Source organism: Salvelinus sp. IW2-2015, linkage group LG1 (genome assembly GCF_002910315.2).
Source record: "Salvelinus sp. IW2-2015 linkage group LG1, ASM291031v2, whole genome shotgun sequence".
Lineage (NCBI taxonomy): Eukaryota > Metazoa > Chordata > Actinopteri > Salmoniformes > Salmonidae > Salvelinus > Salvelinus sp. IW2-2015.
In genome coordinates, this window is record NC_036838.1 from 20,047,605 (window position 1) to 20,068,160 (window position 20,556).

The 20,556-nt window shown below is 43.9% G+C and overlaps 1 protein-coding gene across 1 annotated transcript; it reads left to right on the top strand.

Moving 5' to 3' along the window:
- Window positions 1–14,059: 14,059 nt before the first annotated feature.
- Window positions 14,060–19,011, top strand: LOC111962271 (intermediate filament protein ON3-like). Its single transcript, XM_023985238.2, has 9 exons — window positions 14,060–14,627; window positions 16,418–16,626; window positions 16,762–16,822; window positions 16,955–17,050; window positions 17,224–17,388; window positions 17,500–17,625; window positions 17,825–18,045; window positions 18,150–18,205; window positions 18,363–19,011. The coding sequence occupies exons 1-9, from the start codon at window positions 14,205–14,207 to the stop codon at window positions 18,557–18,559; spliced, it is 1,554 nt and encodes a 517-aa protein (XP_023841006.1). The 5' UTR covers window positions 14,060–14,204; the 3' UTR covers window positions 18,560–19,011.
- Window positions 19,012–20,556: the final 1,545 nt, after the last annotated feature.

Genomic DNA, 20,556 nt, shown 5'->3' on the forward strand with positions numbered 1-20,556 from the left:
TTAAGCAGCAGCAGCTGAAAAGATGAGCTCCTACAAATATTGAAATTTAAATGTTTTTTTAGAGTAAAGTACATCGAAAAAAAATCAAAAGAAAACTGCAAACTGAATAGGAGACCAAACAAGCAGCAAACAAAGAAGAAAGGCTTTTGAAAAAGTAACAATTTTTCATAAAATTATACCGTTTTCTTAGCTAGCTAAGTTGTTTACCTGTTGCTAGGCAGTTGCTAGGGACATTCCTGAAAGAAGCTAGCTAGCTAACAAGGAGTGTCTAGTTGGCAGAAGAGAAGAAGGGACAAAGAAGGGACAAAGTGGGACAAAATAAGGACAGAAGAAAAGGGAAAGGGGACATTAAGGTGAAGCAGTCCTCTAAAGACACAAAAGACAATAATACAAGAAACAACACTTCTATTGCCTCTCCCTCTACAATACGCACTTCCGGTTTGGTTTGGAGCGAGTAGTTGCATTCCGCTTTGCTCCACAGGTAGTATTACAGGTAGTATTACARTTCATTTCATTACAGTACAACAGTTTGATTTGTTTGATCTTAGCTGGCTACATAGCCGTCTTTGTATCCAAGATAATTGTGTAGTCTAGAGTAATTGTRGAGGTTACCTAGCCAGTTAGAGGTTACCTAGCCAGCTACACTTTCAAACAAAGTCAACAACGCAGCCACTGCTAGCTAGCCTATTTCACCAGCCAGCAGTACTATATCATTTTAGTCAATAAGATTTTTTGCAACGTAAGCTTAACTTTCTGAACATTCGAGACGTGTAGTCCACTTGTCATTCCAATCTCCTTTGCATTAGCGTAGCCTCTTCTGTAGCCTGTCAACTATGTGMCTGTCTATCCCTGTTCTCTCCTCTCTGCACAGACCATACAAARGCTTCACACCGCGTGGCCGCTGCTACTCTAACCTGGTGGTCCCAGCGCGCACGACCCACGTGGAGTTCCAGGTCTCAGGCAGCCTCTGGAACTGCCGATCTGCGGCCAACAAGGCAGAGTTCATCTCAGCCTATGCTTCCCTCCAGTCCCTCGACTTCTTGGCACTGACGGAAACATGGATTACCACTGATAACACTGCTACTCCTACTGCTCTCTCCTCGTCTGCCCACGTGTTCTCGCACACCCCGAGAGCTTCTGGTCAGCGGGGTGGTGGCACTGGGATCCTCATCTCTCCCAAGTGGACATTCTCTCTTTCTCCCCTGACCCATCTGTCTATCGCCTCCTTTGAATTCCATGCTGTCACAGTTACCAGCCCTTTCAAGCTTAACATCCTTATCATTTATCGCCCTCCAGGTTCCCTTGGAGAGTTCATCAATGAGCTTGACGCCCTGATAAGTTCCTTTCCTGAGGATGGCTCACCTTCACAGTTCTGGGTGACTTTAACCTCCCACGTCTACCTTTGACTCATTCCTCTCTGCCTCCTTCTTTCCACTCCTCTCCTCTTTTGACCTCACCCTCTCACCTTCCCCCCCTACTCACAAGGCAGGCAATACGCTTGACCTCATCTTTACTAGATGCTGTTCTTCCACTAATCTCATTGCAACTCCCCTCCAAGTCTCCGACAACTACCTTGTATCCTTTTCCCTCTCGCTCTCATCCAACACTTCCCACACTGCCCCTACTCGGATGGTATCGCACCGTCCCAACCTTCGCTCTCTCTCCCCCGCTACTCTCCCTCTTCCATCCTATCATCTCTTCCCTCTGCTCAAACCTTCTCCAACCTATCTCCTGATTCTGCCTCCTCAACCCTCCTCTCCTCCCTTTCTGCATCCTTTGACTCTCTATGTCCCCTATCTCCAGGCCGGCTCGGTCCTCCCCTCCTGCTCCGTGGCTCGACGACTCATTGCGAGCTCACAGAACAGGGCTCCGGGCAGCCGAGCGGAAATGGAGGAAAACTCGCCCCTGCGGACCTGGCATCCTTTCACTCCCTCCTCTCTACATTCTCCTCTTCTGTCTCTGCTGCTAAAGCCAATTTCTACCACTCTAAATTCCAAGCATCTGCCTCTAACCCTAGGAAGCTCTTTGCCACCTTCCTCCTCCCTCCTGAATCCTCCTCCCCTCCTCCCCCTCCTCCCTCTCTGCTGATGACTTCGTCAACCATTTTGAAAAGAAGGTCGACGACACTCCGATCCTCGTTTGCTAAGTCAAACGACACCGCTGGTTCTGCTCACACTGCCCTACCCTTGTCTTTGACCTCTTTCTCCCCCTCTCTCCAGATGAAATCTCGCGTCTTGTGACGGCCGGCCGCCCAACAACCTGCCCGCTTGACCCTATCCCCTCCTCTCTTCTCCAGACCATTTCCGGAGACCTTCTCCCTTACCTCACCTCGCTCATCAACTCATCCTTGACCGCCTGGCTACGTCCTTCCGTCTTCAAGAGAGCGAGAGTTGCACCCCTTCTGAAAAACCTACACTCGATCCCTCCGATGTCAACAACTACAGACCAGTATCCCTTTCTCTTTTTCTCTCCAAAACTCTTGAACGTGCCGTCCTTGGCCAGCTCTCCTGCTATCTCTCTCAGAATGACCTTCTTGATCCAAATCAGTCAGGTTTCAAGACTAGTCATTCAACTGAGACTGCTCTTCTCTGTGTCACGGAGGCGCTCCGCACTGCTAAAGCTAACTCTCTCTCCTCTGCTCTCATCCTTCTAGACCTATCGGCTGCCTTTGATACTGTGAACCATCAGATCCTCCTCTCCACCCTCTCCGAGCTGGGCATCTCCGGCGCGGCCCACGCTGGATTGCGTCCTACCTGACAGGTCCGCTCTACCAGGTGCGTGGCGAGAATCTGTCTCCGCACCACGTGCTCTCACCACTGGTGTCCCCCAGGGCTCTGTTCTAGGCCCTCTCCTATTCTCGCTATACACCAAGTCACTTGGCTCTGTCATATCCTCACATGGTCTCTCCTATCATTGCTATGCAGACGACACACAATTAATCTTCTCCTTTCCCCCCTCTGATAACCAGGTGGTGAATCGCATCTCTGCATGTCTGGCAGACATATCAGTGTGGATGACGGATCACCACCTCAAGCTGAACCTCGGCAAGACGGAGCTGCTCTTCCTCCGGGGAAGGACTGCCCGTTCCATGATCTCGCCATCACGGTTGACAACTCCATTGTGTCCTCCTCCCAGAGTGCTAAGAACCTTGGCGTGATCCTGGACAACACCCCTGTCGTTCTCAACTAACATCAAGGCGGTGACCCGTTCCTGTAGGTTCATGCTCTACAACATTCGCAGAGTACGACCCTGCCTCACGCAGGAAGCGGCGCAGGTCCTAATCCAGGCACTTGTCATCTCCCCGTCTGGATTACTGCAACTCGCTGTTGGCTGGGCTCCCTGCCTGTGCCATTAAACCCCTACAACTCATCCAGAACGCCGCGAGCCCGTCTGGTGTTCAACTTTCCCAAGTTCTCTCACGTCACCCCGCTCCTCCGCTCTCTCCACTGGCTTCCAGTTGAAGCTCGCATCCGCTACAAGACCATGGTGCTTGCCTACGGAGCTGTGAGGGAACGGCACCTCCGTACCTTCAAGGCTCTGATCAGGCCCTACACCCAAACAAGGGCACTGCGTTCATCCACCTCTGGCCTGCTGCGCTCCCTACCTCTGAGGAAGTACAGTTCCCGCTCAGCCCAGTCAAAAACTGTTCGCTGCTCTGGCACCCCAATGGTGGAACAAACTCCCTCACGACGCCGAGGTCAGCGGAGTCAATCACCACCTTCCGGAGACACCTGAAACCCCACCCTTTAAGGAATACCTAGGATAGGATAAAGTAATCCTTCTAACCCCCCCCCTTAAAAGAGTTAGATGCACTATTGTAAAGTGGTTGTTCCACTGGATATCATAAGGTGAATGCACCAAATTTGTAAGTCGCTCTGGATAAGAGCGTCTGCTAAATGACTTAAATGTAAATGTAAATCTTTCTGACTGAGGCCTCTCCCCCGATTGCTCAGTTTGGCCAGGCGGCCAGCTCTAGAAAGAGTCTTGGTGGTTCCAAACTACTTCCATTTAAGAATGATGGAGTCGACTGTGTTGTTGAGGACTTTCAATGCTGCAGAAATGTTTTGGTACCCTTCCCCAGATCTGTGCCTGGACACAATCCTGTCTTGGAGCTCTGCAGACAATTCCTTCGATCTCGTTGCTTTGTTTTTGTTCTGACATGCACTGTCAACTGTGGGACCTTATATACTGTAGATGGTTGTGCCTTTCCAAATCATGTCCAATCATTTGAATTAACCACAGGTGGAATCCAATGAAGTTGTAGAAACATCTCAAAGATGTTCAATGAAAACAGGATGCATCTGAGCTCAATTTTGAGTATCATAGCAAAGGGTCTGAATACTTGTGTAAATAAGGTATTCTTGTTTTTAATTTTTAAGACATTTGCAGAAATGGCTAAAAAACTGTTTTTGCTTTGTCATTATGTGGTATTGTGTGTAGATTGATGAGTAACTTGTTTTACTTCATCCAGTTTAGAATAAGGCTGTAACGTAACAAAATGTGTAAAGTAGAGGGGTCTGAATAATTTCCAAATTTGCTGTATTACTATCACATTACTTTTAACTCTTCCAAGACCTGATTTGCCTGCTGTATCTTTCCCTTTCACTCACTCATATAATGAACATGCCTTGGCTGGTGTGCATGAGTATACTGTCTGTAGATAAGTGTCGTCAGGGTGTTGCGGAGGTGAGGAATGATGGTAGCTGATTTGAAGACTGATCTCTCCCTGTCACTCACGCTGGTGTGTAGCCACCAATAAGAGAGGTTACAGTCAAGCAAGCATATAGGGTAGCCCATGTGCCAACGTGGAGTGGAGTATTTATTATCCTCAAGTGGCAATTCATTTTTAGCACATAGTAAAAACAATGGACACATAACAATAAATCAGTAGATTATCTATTGTACACTGTCATCAAAACAGTAAATGTCATGGAATGTACCATTTGGTTAATGGACTGCACCCCATTTCTGACCTACAGTATTGACATTTAAATGTGCTCAGGAAGGTACTTAGGCACCATAATTGAGGCTGAACACCATCATTCAGAATAGGTCAGGAAATGATTGCGGGGTTACTGACATTCAGAGAAACAGACAGGCAGAAACTTATACTATACCTGTTCCATTCACACCAGAATGTGTTCACTCTTGGCATACTCTGTGCCAATAGCTAGACCACAAGGTGCATATCAAACATTATCAGCTTCCCCCAGACAGTTTTTACATACCAGAGTGTGGAAAAGGCTAGCAGTGAGAGACTAATTTTGCTTTTGGGAGTGCCACTGTTGAGGTATTCCCAGATGCCAGATGAGGTGTAAAAGAGACTTAAAGAGATATCATAGATTGCAACGTAAAACTACAGTAAACAAATCCTGAAACAGCATCCACAAAACATCACAAACAACGTATTTGCATGACAAGACTGTCAGACTGGCTTAATTATTTATCATTTGGAATCACTCATTGAATATCTTGGGATGTTAATACATTACTGTGAACTTATTGTGTTTTTAGGGGCAATAATACTGTGACAGTGGCACTGATAAAGTATTTGAAAAGTTTTTCCAACAATTTCTTTTCATCAGAAATTTTTGCTTATTCTTGTGTGTGAAAAACATTACTGTTCTCATGTTTTATTCATAGATTTTAGATGTGTATTAAAATAGGTTTTGTTGCAAAACGCTATACAGTTGAAGTTTACATACACCTTTGCCAAATAATTTAAACTCAGTTTTTCACAATTCCTGACATTTAATCCCAGTAAAAATGCCCTGTCTTAGGTCAGTTAGGATCACCACTTTATTTTAAGAATGTGACATTTCAGAATAATAATAGAGAGAATGATTTATTAATTTCATCACATTCCCAGTGGGTCTGAAGTTTACATACACTCAATTAGTATTTGCTAGCATTGCCTTCTTTAAATTGTTTAACTTGGGACAAACGTTTTGGGTAGCCTTCCACATGCTTCCCACAATAAGTTGGGTGAATTTTGGCCCATTCCTCCTGACAGAGCTGGTGTAACTAAGTCAGGTTTGTAGGCCTCCTTGCTCGCACACACTTTTTCAGTTCTGCCCACAAATGTTCTATGGGATTGAGGTCAGGGCTTTGTGATGGCCACTCCAATACCTTGACTTTGTTTTCCTTAAGCCATTTTGCCACGACTTCGTAAGTATGCTTGGGGTCATTGTCCATTTGGAAGACCCATTTGCGACCAAGCTTTAACTTCCTGAATGATGTTGCTTCAATAAATCCACATAATTTTCCGTCCTCATGATGCCATCTATTTTGTGAAGTGCACCAGTCCCTCCTGTAGCAAAGCACCCCCACAACATGATGCTGCCACCCCCGTGCTTCACGGTTGGGATGGTGTTCTTCGGCTTGCAAGCGTACCCCTTTCCCTCCAAACATAACGATGGTCATTATGGCCAAACAGTTCTATTTTTGTTTCATCAGACCAGAGGACATTTCTCCAAAAAGTACGATCTTCGTCCCTATGTGCAGTTGCAAACAGTAGTCTGGCTTTTTTATGGCGGTTTTGGAGCAGTGGCTTCTTCCTTGCTGAGCGGCCTTTCAGGTTATGTCGATATAGATAATTTTGTACCTGTTTCCTCCAGCATCTTTACAAGGTCCTTGCTGTTGTTCTGGGATTGATTTGCACTTTTCGCTCCAAAGTATGTTCATCTCTAGGAGACAGAATGTGTCTCCTTCCTGAGCGGTATGACGGCTGCGTGGTCCCATGGTGTTTATACTTGCGTACTATTGTTTGTGCAGATGAACGTGGTACCTTCAGGTGTTTGGAAATTGCTCCCAAGGATGAACCAGACTTGTGGAGGTTACAATTTTTTTTCCGATGTCATGGCTGATTTCTTTTGATTTTCCCATGATGTCAAGCAAAGAGGCACTGAGTTTGAAGGTAGGCCTTGAAATACATCCACAAGTACACCTCCAATTAACTCAAATTATGTCAATTAGCCTATCAGAAGCTTCTAAAGCCATGACATCATTTTATGGAATTTTCCAAGCTGTTTAAAGGTACAGTCAACTTAGTGTATGTAAACTTCTGACCCACTGGAATTGTGACACATAGTGAGTTATAAGTGAAATAATCTGTCTGTAAACAATTGTTGGAAAAATTACTTGTGTCATGCGCTAAGTAGATGTCCTAACCGACTTGCCAAAACTATAGTTTGTTAACAAGAAATTAGTGGAGTGGTTGAAAAACGAGTTTTAATGACTCCAACCTAAGTGTATGTGAACTTCCGTATATCCATTTTTTAGCTTGATTGGAATATTTGTATCCTATATTTTTGATTGTGATATGTAGTTGTCTCACCTAGCTATCTTAAGATGAATGCTCTAACTGTAAGTGGCTCTGGATAAGAGCAACTGATAAATTACTAAAATGTCAAATGTAAGTATTTTACAAACAGTTGTCATGTTACTGTAATTATTCATTTTTTAAAACATATATTTTTTATCTTGATGTCACAAATGTGTCATTTGACTGGGTAAAATCTAGCAGTATTACTTATTTCTCTGAGAGTGAGGGGGATATATAGCGTTTTTCAACAAAACATGATTATTTGTCTCTGAAATGAAACAATCAAGTGATAGATTTTAAACAAATACATTGTCTGTCATTGAACAACCCCATGCACCAATGCATTGTTGTTACATTGTCTAGATTGAAGGAACCTGCAAGCAAGCATTTCGTTGGACGGTATATACCTGTCACGCCCTGACCTTAGAGCCTTTTTTATTTCTCTATTTGGTTAGGTCGGGGTGTGATTTGGGTGGGCATTCTAGTTTTTCTATTTCTTTGTTGGCCGGGTATGGTTCCCAATCAGAGGTAGCTGTCTATCGTTGTCTCTGATTGGGGATCATACTTAGGCAGCTTTTTTTCCACCTTTAGTTTGTGGGATCTTGTTTTTGTGTGACTGCCTGTGAGCAGCCCAGAACTTTACGTTACGTTACGTTTGTATTTATTATTTTTTTTGGTGTTCATTTTTAATAAAGTAAGATGTACGCCAACCACGCTGCACCTTGGTCCAATCCATCTCTAAACGAACGTGACAATACCATGCGTATTCCGTACATACGACTAATAGCTTTCCTAAGTTCTTTAAACAATAAAAGCTAAAATAGATATATAGCGTTTTGGAATGAAACCCTTCATGCTCTATTTATTATGTATCCTGATTGCCTAGTCACTTTTACCATGAACAACATGTTACTGGAGGTTGGTGGCACATTAATTGGGGAGAACAGGGTTGTGGTAATGACTGGAGCGGAATCAGTGGAATGGTATCAAATATATCAAACACATGGTTTCCAAGTGTTTGATGCCATTCCATTCGCTCCATTCTGGCCATTATCAGCAACTTGCGGTACATATTACCTCAATTACCTCGTACCCCTGCACGTTGACTCAGTACCGATACTCCTTGTATGTAGTTTCGTTATTGTTATTTTATTGTGCTACTGTTTCCTTTGACATTTTTTACAATTTTTTAAAACTTTTTAACTCCGCATTGCTGGGAAAGGGCTCGTAAAGTAAAAATTTCACAGTAAAGTCTACACTTGTTGTATTCGGCGCATGTGACAAACAATTTAATTATTTGATTTGACATAGCTTTTAGTTTGCCATGTAGCATTAGCATTTAAACAAAGAGCGTCGCTGGCAATCAATCAGTCAATACTGTCACACCAAAGAGCGACACCTGCAAAGGCAATAGTCATCGCAAAGATTGATAGTTGAAACTAGGATTTGTAATTTCTTAATTAGTGCCAAAGAATGAGCAAGCTAGTGAGAAGTGCCGAGAGAAGATGAGGTCGGTTGAGGAGGATAACATTTCAAAACGAAGGAGGGTAGAGAAGGAGATTATTGTAAAAATGGATAAAAGAGTGCTTTTCTCCCTTAAGGGACTCAATCACTCATTCACTCTCACTGTTCCAAGGGAAAGCTTGTGTACTCGTGTTTTTGGCAAGCGTCCCTGTTTTCATTCCATCTTCTTTTTGGCAGGCATCTTTTCTCTTTATTAAGCTCTTGTGGTTTTCATAATAGATATTGTTTTCTTGTTGCATTTTACTTCTGTTTGGGAAGGGAGAGCCGAGATTCACTAATGATAGGTCTATGTATCCAAGACACCAAAGCAAAACTAAAGCAAGTCAGGACACGGCCACTACTTTTCTTTTGTCTTCTTATTGGTGCATGATGGCCTAAGACGCTTTGGGCTCCACAATAATTCATACACAATTCACACATATCTATTATAGGCCTAGATGCAGGCACACATACAGTATACCCATACAAACAGTAGACACACCCACCCATTGTAAAACACACACACACACACAGACATTTACTCTTGTATATGGCTTTATTACAGTATAACACACTGCTCTTAGGCACAACACTTGAATTCCATTCTTAGATTTCCTGAAAGGCCAAGCCCATCTCTGTCTTGGCCCTGCCGAAACCCTCACACCCTCTCCTCTGTGTGTGTCATTGGGCTAGACAATCCCAGACTCCAGAGCATAGCTCTGACTGACTGCAATCACAGGATCACCACAACAGACAGACACCACACACAGGTCGATTTATGAGCATGACTTCATCTTTTTCTCTTTATTTTTGTTCTTACCTCCCATGTCTCTTATTCTCTTTCCGTCTTTCTTTCCATATCTTACTGTCTTTCTCTCTTTTTGACCTCCTTTTTGCTTCCTTTCTATACTTATTTTCTCTGTGTCACTCAGGCTTTTATTATTTCCCTTTCTTTTTCTATTGCGGTCTCTTTTTATAAGCATTTCCCTCCACTTACTGTATGTAGCCCTGGGGGTGAATAATCAAATCAAATCAAATCAAGTTTATTTTATATAGCCCTTCGTACATCAGCTAATATCTCGAAGTGCTGTACAGAATCCCAGCCTAAAACCCCAAACAGCAAGCAATGCAGGTGTAGAAGCACGGTGGCTAGGAAAAACTCCCTAGAAAGGCCAAAACCTAGGAAGAAACCTAGAGAGGAACCAGGCTATGAGGGGTGGCCAGTCCTCTTCTGGCTGTGCRGGGTGGAGATTATAACAGAACTATGCCAAGATGTTCAAAATGTTCACAAGTGACAAGCATGGTCAAATAATAATCATGAATAATTTTCAGTTTGGCTTTTCATAGCCGATCATTAAGAGTTGAAAATAGCAGGTCTGGGACAGGTYGSGGTTCCATAACCGCAGGCAGAACAGTTGAAACTGGAATAGCAGCAAGGCCAGGTGGACTGGGGACAGCAAGGAGTCATCATGCCCGGTAGTCCTGACGTATGGTCCTAGGGCTCCGGTCCTCCGAGAGAGAGAAAGAAAGAGAGAAGGAGAGAATTAGAGAGAGCCAAGATTTTCAAAATGTTCATAAATGACAAGCATGGTCAAATAATAATCAGGAATAAAAGTCAGTTGGCTTTTCATAGCCGATCATTAAGAGTTGAACAGGTAGGGGTTCCATAACAGCAGGCAGAACAGTTGAAACTGGAACAGCAGCAAGGCCAGGTGGACTGGGGACAGCAAGGAGTCATCATGCCCGGTTTGCCGTGACGTATGGTCCTAGGGCTCAGGTTCTCCGAGAGAGAGAAAGAAAGAGAGAACGAGAGAATTAGAGAGAGCACACTTAAATTCACACAGGACACTGGATAAGATAGGAGAAGTACTCCAGGTATAACCAACTGACCCTAGCCCCCCGACACATAAACTACTGCAGCATAAATACTGGAGGCTGAGACAGGAGGGGTCAGGAGACACTGTGGCCCCATCCGATGATACCCCCGGACAGGGCCAAACAGGAAGGATGTAACCCCACCCACTCTGCCAAASCACAGCCCCCACACCACTAGAGGGATATCTTCAACCACCAACTGAATACTTCTACCCACGAGGCTTGTCAGACCGTAACGATATATATACAGTGTGATATACAGTACATCCATTACAACACACCACCTTTGTTTTCTCTATACTATAGCTCTGATTCCTTCATACATTCTTTAGTATTGACCGAATTGAGAGAGAAATTTGCGTGTGTGTGTGTGTAATGTACATTTATGTTTATACCATTGCATTGTTGAATAGTTGTTTCGGTTTGTCTTGAAGGGCATTCTAGAGCGTGCATTATTTAATTGATAATGCCAGAGAAACCAGTTTTTGGAGGATATGTTGGCACGGTGTAGTTAGGGCGTTATATTTGCAAGGTCGAATTCAATGGCTATACTGTAGTTCATTCTTCCATGTTCTATGTTTGAGCTGCTTCTCAAATCAAATGTATTGATAAAGCCCTTCTTACATCAGCTGATATCTCAAAATGCTGTACAGAAACCCAGCCTAAAACCCCAAACAGCAGCAATGCAGGTGTAGAAGCACGGTGGCTAGGAAAAACTCCCTTGAAAGGCCAACACCTAGGAAGAAACCTAGAGAGGAACCAGGCTATGAGGGGTGGCCAGTCCTCTTCTGGCTTTACCGGGTGGAGATTATAACAGAACATGGCCAAGATGTTCAAATGTTCATAGATGACCAGCAGGGTCAAATAATAATAATCACAGTGGTTGTCGAGGGTGCAACAGGTCAACACCTCAGTAGTCAATGTCAGTTGGCTTTTCATAGCCGATCATTGAGAGTATCTCTACCGCTCCTGCTGTCTCTAGAGAGTTGAAAACAGCAGGTCTGGGACAGGTAGCACGTCCGGTGAACAGGTCAGGGTTCCATAGCCGCAGGCAGAACAGTTGAAACTGGAGCAGCAGCACGGCCAGGTGGACTGTGGACAACAAGGAGTCAACAGGCCAGGTAGTCCTGAGGCATGGTACTAGGGCTCAGGTCCTCCAAGAGAAAGAGAGAATTAGAGAGAGCATACTTAAATTCACACAGGACACCGGATAAGACATGAGAAATACTCCAGATATAACAGACTGATCATAGCCCCCCGACACATAAACTACTGCAGCATAAATACATCTGAAAGTAAAAGTCAAATTTAAAAAACTTTATTGGCATTGTTGAATTAGATTTTCATAATGGCAAGCTAGGCCTGATGGTTTGTTTAGTTACCACAGCAACGACTAGCTATCTTGTAAAACTGCTTGTTACTTCAGTGGATGTTAAACACATTTCCACCGGCAAATGAACGCATTGCTAGTGACAAATGTGTTAAATTATAGCCATGGTATGAAGGGGATAATCAACTAGGGCCTCTATGCGTTCTCTAGAAAATAATGCAACTCCGTGGAAGGTCAATTCCACTCCGCTAGCACGTCATGGAACACACCTTCCACGTCCACGTCGTTCATTATTTTCCATGGAATGCATAGCCCCTCGTTGACTATCCCTTACGTAATGCATGAATGCTTTTTGTGTGGTGAAGTTGTATGAGATATGTGCTGTATCGTTGTGATTCATTCATACACTAGTTTGAATATTTCTATAAACCTATGTCATGCTATTGGAGAGGCATGAATACGTATGTATTTAGGTGTGTGAAAGAGAGATTTACAACTCGAAATGGAGCGAGTCAGCGAGAGAAAGTGGAGGAGAGATTGATAGACAGATAGAGTGCGAGACCGCATACAACCGTGTTGGGACAGGTTGATGAGTCAGAGCTCACTCACACACACACTCACTGTCAGTAAATTATGTGACTTTTACTATAAGAGGTCCTACAGAGTCAGGAACATAGCATACATCACTGGCCCTGTTGTACTGTTTCTATCATATGTTTTCAATGCTCTTGAAATAAAGTGTGGTTTGATTTGAATATGTCTTGATTTCAAATTCAATGAATCAATCAATCAACCTAAGGAACGAGTCAGGAGTCGCACAACACACTTTCTATGAGATATTACTCATGCATCAACATCTGTTGCCAAGAAGAGTCATGCACATGTCTGGTCAACATTGCAATGAGACAAAGTTCGCAGACAGTTTCTCACACACATTCACGAAAATTCAAGAGACAGAGCTAAAATTCCCCTCACTGAAAGTAGGTGTACAACGTTACTGTATGTTGAAAACAAAGTGTACAGTTTCCAATTGCCAAAGGAGTACAGTATACTGGAAATGATATCACTGGCATCAACTTGTCTGTCATTAAAATCATCCACTGGGTGTAGTGCCAACTAAAGTTGGCGTAATCGAAGTGAGTAAGTGATTATACTACTGAAAGAGGTTGTAATATACGTAATTCATTCATGTGCAAGACTGTACTCCCCGGACTGTGAACTTGGCTACGCTGTAGACATGTAGAAACTATAATATATGCATATGCCCTAAGCAAATCCTTCTGTGCCAGCCTTTACGAGCCTATTTTACTCCCCCTAAAGCTCTACATTAGTAGACTCATAGTATAACAGTTTATGTCAGACTAGGGCAGGTTTGTATAGTGACTGAAAATAACAAGAACATGCACATAGGCTTTACATGTGGTTTGGGTCAATCAAATGAGCCACTCTGCTGCAGGTCCGATGAACACTGGATATGTGTGTCTGTGTGTGTGTGTATGCATATGGGTGTGTGTTGTCTATACAGTAGGCTTGCCTTTTCCGATAGGCTATGTTTATTTAAGTTTTGTAAACACATAACCATGTCCGCCATACATATTGAAGACATACAGTAGCGACACGACAGTAAATTATCTCCAAGTAACCACATTTTAGTGCATTTCTCCTCATTCACTTTCTCGTAGCTCTGTGACTACTCTCGTACCTGTGTAAGATAGTGCACTTGTCGTCTCTTGAAGAGACCTCTCGTAAAATGCAATTAATCCCAAAGGTTAAAAGACTCACCCTCCTTGTATACTCACACCCCCCCTCCCCCACAACTCTCTCTCTCAACCCTTTGGCCAGAAGCAGGGTGTGTCAGGGCTGATCTCCTCTCAAACCTTTTCTACCAGTCTGACAGGACAGGCCACTCCTGCTAGCCACAGCCTCAAGGGAGAGGAGGGAAAGAGAGAGAGGTGCAGGTAAAAGTGGGTGTGTTCCAGGTGAATGCCCCTCCCCTTGGCTCTAGAGTAGGATAAAACCGGTGTGGCGCCAGACAGATCGTCACTTGAGGGACTTGACTCTCCTTTTGAAGCCTCCTTGTCCTCTGTCCTACTTCTGTCGCTCTCTACCCCTCTCTTTTTCGAAAATTCCAGGCTTGTAAAGAAGAGTCAACACTCCCCTAAAGTTTCAACGATGAGCTTCAGCAGGACAAGCTACACCAGCGGCGGCGGCGGCGGCATGGGCGGCGGCGGCAGCATGGGCGGCGGCGTCACCAGCGTTCGCAGGAGCTTCACCAGCCAGTCTATGATTGCCCCCGGATCAACCCGGATGAGCAGCGGATCCGTCCGTCGTTCCGGCGCCGGTTTCGGTGGCGGCGTTTGCGGCGGCGGCGGCTTCAGCTTAAGCAGCAGCAGCGCAGGTGGCTACGGTGGCGGTCTCGGCGCTGGATTCGGTGGTGGTATGGGTGGCGGATACCCCATCACAGCTGTCACAACCAACCAGAGCCTGCTGGCCCCCCTGAACCTGGAGATCGACCCCAACATCCAGGTGGTCCGCACCCACGAGAAGGAGCAGATCAAGACCCTCAACAATCGCTTCGCTTCCTTCATCGATAAGGTCAGTTCCTGTTAACCCTATACGACTCCACCTCGCCTGCACTTCAAATACTGAGCATTCACATCGATATCGATTGCATGCTATTTTACTATATATTCTGTAATGAGCAAGATAAGTACCAGTACACATTTCCATTGACTTTCTCATGCACTGAATTTATTCTTAAAGAAAGTGAGCTTAAAGCCTGTATTAAAGCAGAATGATATTATGCTGCTTTGCTTGTGTAGAGCTATACTATTTGCAGGCTTCCATGTCAAACTGTAACCAAATAGATATTTGACATTGACCACAGGGATACTGTGCAATGATCAGAATCAATGGAGTAAACCAGAAAGGCAACAAATACAAGCATTTGCTCTCACCTCACATATTAGCATCCTAATATAACAGGATTTCCTGGCTGTATATAGCTAAGAAAAGACGATCTTAATATGCAGGAATGTTTATTTTTCTGTTGACTAAGCCCTTATGTCACAACTCCCCTTGTGAGCTCAATAATCTTACACTCTGGTTCAAAGAAAGAGAGAGATAAGATTCATAGCTGCCATGGCGTCCTATCTCTAATGCTGAATCGTCAATGAATTTCGACCTTTAGGATTCTCTTATAAACTGTGCAAAAGCTGTTTCTGACTGCCCCTCTGTTTAACTTTCACAAAAGTTATTAAAGGTCTCCACCCAGGAGTTGATAGCCCGTCCTGTGACTGTAGCGGTCTCTTTGGCTGCTATCTAAACAAGGGTGGAGACCCGTCTCTATCCCCATGACTTACCCGATCTCCTACCTGTGGGGTGTGGTCGTGTGGACCTTTCTACAGAGTGCCCACAGTCCAAAGTCTATGCCTGTCGCCGTTGTCATGGGAGATGAGTATTTGCAGTACAGTAAATCAACTCTCCCTTTTGTCTTTTCCAATGAAAGATGAACTCCATGTTTCCACCAGTCTCTAGGTATTTTCACCTGCACACCCCCTATATGCCTTACTTGAGGTAGAGAATAAAATACACCCCCTTAATTGGCAGAGAGTCAACTCTCACAAGCAAGGCAAAGAACAATGTAAACACCCCTGTAAAAGCCTTCAAAGCAGCTTTTGTCTTCTGTGGTTTATCTGCCACACCTAGTTTTTTTTACGGCTGGAATGAATGCGTGGCCTTCACAGTGAAACAGAGCGAAAAGGAGATGACTCATAACTATGAGAGATAGGTAAAACATTTAAAGCCACACACACACAGTGAGCCTGTCCTAGGCAGAGAAAGTTTGMATATGCTTTGGCATGCCGATAAACTCTCTTTATCTTGCCTATCTTTTGTTTTGAGAGCGAACAATGAGAGCTACACATCTCAGGGCAGATTACAGACGGGATCAGGTTTCATCTTGCCTCCCAGGATGTGGGCTTCTCAGCCTGGGTGTATACATGTAGATTACCATATGTCATCATCAGTTAAATTAACAATGTCTTGGACAGGGACTGGCTGTTCAAGCCCAACCCTGTGATGCTATTTACACAGCTATGCAGGTACTGGTGTGGCTTTTATTGCAAGTCTGCTACAAGGTTGACTTCAGTTAAGTTATGTTTTTGCCGCACCATTGGAGCCCAATTTGTTCTAGTCCCTTTTAAAAATCAACAGAACTGATTCATTATTTTCATCACCAAGTCTACTCAGGCTGACAATTGAATTTGAATTTAGAGGCTATAAAGCCTTATTCATGGGCCATCCATCCCCCATCCTCATTCATTAATGAACACGCATCCATTTATTCACTCACTCACTGACCATTTCCCTTTTTGTCCCTGCAGGTGCGTTTCCTGGAGCAGCAGAACAAGATGCTGGAGACCAAGTGGAGCCTCCTGCAGGACCAGACCACCACCCGCTCCAACATCGACGCCATGTTTGAGGCCTACATCTCCAACCTGCGCAGACAGCTTGACGGTCTGGGCAACGAGAAGATGAAGCTGGAGGGGGAGCTGAAGAACATGCAGGGCCTGGTTGAGGACTTCAAGAACAAGTAGGTGTCGATATGTCGGATGTGCTTCAAAAGTAGCCGTATTAGTATAAGCAATAGCTTACGTTTAACCTTGGCGTAAGAAGCCACCCAGAGTGATGACTTTGCATGAAATATTGCCCTTTGCTTTGTCACCAGGTATGAAGATGAAATCAACAAACGCGCCTCAGTGGAGAACGAGTTTGTCCTGCTGAAGAAGGTGTGCAGGATATAACATGATGTCTCGTCATAACTCATATCAGAGTTAGAACCAATATCAATTCCATTCCATTAACTCCTCTCTCTCTCTCTCTCTCTCTCTCTCTCTCTCTCTCTCTCTCTCTCTCTCTAGGATGTTGATGGTGCCTACATGAACAAGGTGGAGCTGGAGGCCAAGGTTGACGCTCTTCAGGATGAGATCAACTTCCTCAGGGCCGTCTACGAGGAGGTACGAACCATTCATTAACATTTTCAACATTCATGAACTTTTTCACATTTACCATGCAACACATAAGTCTTCCATATCTGAATCTTGGAGAGCTTCAACACGACATGATAGTCAGTGAATCAGATGTGGGATGAAATCTAAAAGCTTCTCTCCATCCTCCCTTGGATCTTCAGGAGCTGCGTGAGCTGCAGGGCCAGATCAAGGACACCTCTGTCGTGGTGGAGATGGACAACAGCCGTAACCTGGACATGGATTCCATTGTCGCTGAAGTGCGCGCCCAGTACGAGGACATCGCCAACCGCAGCAGAGCTGAGGCCGAGACCTGGTACAAGCAGAAGGTAAGCAGCGTTTGAACATGAACAGAGTTTACCAGGACAATTTTGGCCAAAATAAGCAATCTTCACCTCCCTCATTTTAATTTTCTTACATTTCTTCCTCACTTTTCTCAGTATGAGGAGATGCAGAGCTCTGCTGGACAGTATGGTGACGACCTCCGCTCAACCAAGGCTGAGATCGCTGAGCTGAACCGCATGATTTCTCGTCTCCAGAATGAGATTGAGTCTGTCAAGGGACAGGTGAGGGTGCCATCTAATTTCAGAACCTCTTTTAATGAGGATTGTCCATAAATAGCTGATGTCCAAGTGAGATGGTTCATCGCACTAGCGTCTTACCATTAGCTGCTAATCCACGCTTCTACAGTGGATACAGGCTAATGCTAATGAGCATTGCTAATAGCCGAGGTTAATGCAAATGCACCATTCTCTTTTACCACAGCGGGCCAACCTTGAGGCTCAGATCGCTGAGGCAGAGGAGCGCGGTGAGATGGCGGTGAAGGACGCCAAGCTCCGCATCAAGGACCTGGAGGATGCCCTCCAGAGAGCCAAGCAGGACATGGCCCGCCAGGTGCGTGAGTACCAAGAGCTGATGAACGTCAAGCTGGCCCTGGACATTGAAATTGCCACCTACAGGAAGCTGCTGGAAGGAGAGGAAAGCAGGTGAGTTAAAGCTGGATAGTTGAGACATTAGCCTCTTAGCTTAGCAGCATCTTTGATCAACTTTCCATCCAAACTTCAATAACATTGGACTTATCTATTTACAGAATATCCTCCGGTGGTGCGACTGCAACAATCCATGTGCAGCAGACCTCTGGCGGCAGTAAGTACCATTTCATTTCTAATTGTGTCACCTTGTTCAGAACATTTTACGTTATGCTGAGGAATACACATGGATTTTGCCATGCATCATTGAAACCGAAATATCCTCTAGCTTTACAGCAGATTAAACTGATCCCACTCTATCTCTCTGTACCCAGACTACTCCGGCGGAAGCTCAGGTGGATTCGGCTATGGCGGCGGCAGCGGAAGCTACGGCGGCGGAAGCTACGGCGGCGGCGGCAGCTACGGCGGCGGCAGCAGCTACGGCGGTGGCAGCAGCTTTGGCGGCGGCAGCGGCGGAGGTGCCACCATCACCAAGTCTGTGACATCCACCAGCTCCAGCAGACGTTTCTAGAGACCTTCAACTCTGTACCAATCCACGGTGGTACGCAGTACTCTTAGACACAGCTATATCCCTGTTGAGTTAAAAGTGATGGGGGAACGTCTAGCGAACCTGATGATTTGCAATGAGATTGATGACATGTATTTACGTTTCTTTATCAATCCCTCCCAGGACAGAGAAATAAGAATAAGGAAACTGAATTATACTGCCTTGACAGTGATTCACTGGAAAACAATGAATGTATCAATGTGTTCATCCAGGATCAATAGCTGTTCTCCCCTCATTCCCATGTACTCTTCACCATAATTAACAGGTAACCCAGAATGTACCAGGTCCTTACAAGGCCTACAATCCTATCTTTCTGCACTGACGAATAAGGAATTGGAAGAAAAAAAAAAGAGAAAAAAAAGAGTAAACTCTTGAGGGAAAAGTTTAAACCAGCTATAAAGAAAGCTTGCTCGGGATCCTCCTTGTATCTTTGTCAGTTTGTATGTTGCATCTAAATGCATCAGTGGTTGTTGGGCATATTGTTCTAGCGTCACACTCATAGGCGGCAGTGCCATGGACATAATCAATCAACTATGGACACTTGCTGATTTGGCAGCTGAATGGAGAAAACACTCCCACCCTTGTGGGAATACCCTCATATTTCTTTAAGGTGATTTATGAATGATATGAAAGCGATTACGTCATGTGTTCTCGTAAACAAAAATAGGCCCTGTTGCTAACACATGACCTGTCTCTTTCATAGTGTACTGAAGTAGCCATACAGAAGTGCCTGTAGTCAATCTTCACTCGCATAACTCTAAAGGAAATGCATTGTTGTCAGAGGTTTACATTTTCAGAGAGGTTTCCTGTAAATAGTTTTCTTCTGTGCTTGGTTTTGCTTTTTATGACCATTAGAATGAAACGATGTTGCGACCAGATTTATTTGTAAAAGTTCTCAACAACCTACATCATTTGTGACAATTGACTTTTTAACATAAAAAATAAAAAATTTAATGAATCTGAGATCTATAATCACTGCCTGCTGTCTCTTACATTTTACATTTTTTGTTGTTGCCTTTTCTTCTGAATTGTGTGTGCTTCACATGCATCTCTGGCACCATCTAGCACCTCCTTTGATCAAATGAAACTACAATGTTGAGCATTTTGGAATTTCAGAGTATTAAACCCCATTCAACTGATAACTGATTATTCATATGAATAAAAATACTGATCATTTGCTGAATACAACAAGCACTCAAAAACCCAGTTAGTTATCGGCCATTGTCTTATGAAGGGACACATCAAACACATAATTAAAGACAACATCCAAAGTTTAGACCCACTGTTTTAATTCACATTAATTTCATATACAACAATTGAGTTTGATTGAACTATTTATGACTTCCTGTCCTCCTCAAGACAGTATTATTAGATTGCAATAAAGAAGCATAATCGCGGCAGGGTAGCCTAGTGGTTAGCGCGTTGGGCTAGTAACCGAAACTGTTGCAAGTTTGAATCCCCGAGCTGACAAGGTACAAATCTGTCGTTCTGCCCCTGAACAAGGCAGTTAACCTACTGTTCCTTGGCCGTCATTGAAAATAAGAATTTGTTCTTTAACTGACTTGCCTAGTTAAATAAAAATATATATTAAAAAAACAGACATACTGTAGTAGTGATTCCTCATGTTACTAGAACAAAAAAAGACCATGATTTTCAGATTTTCACAACATAGAAGGATTTAATCCTGTTGAAGGAAAGATTGTTGACATAGATTTGACACAAAACATAATTGGGAAATAATTAATTGAAGTTAGAATATTCTATGACACTTTGGCCTAACCCAGGCCTCCTTTAAGACTATGTTTCATCTGTAGGTGCTATAAAGCAATTGTTGGTGTGAAGCTTCTCCCCTTGCTCTGTAATATGAGTAGTATTTTGATTTCAATAACACATTTCTAACATAAATGTATACATTTTGAAACTTGTAAACGTGCATATTGAAAATATCACATTTTTGATTG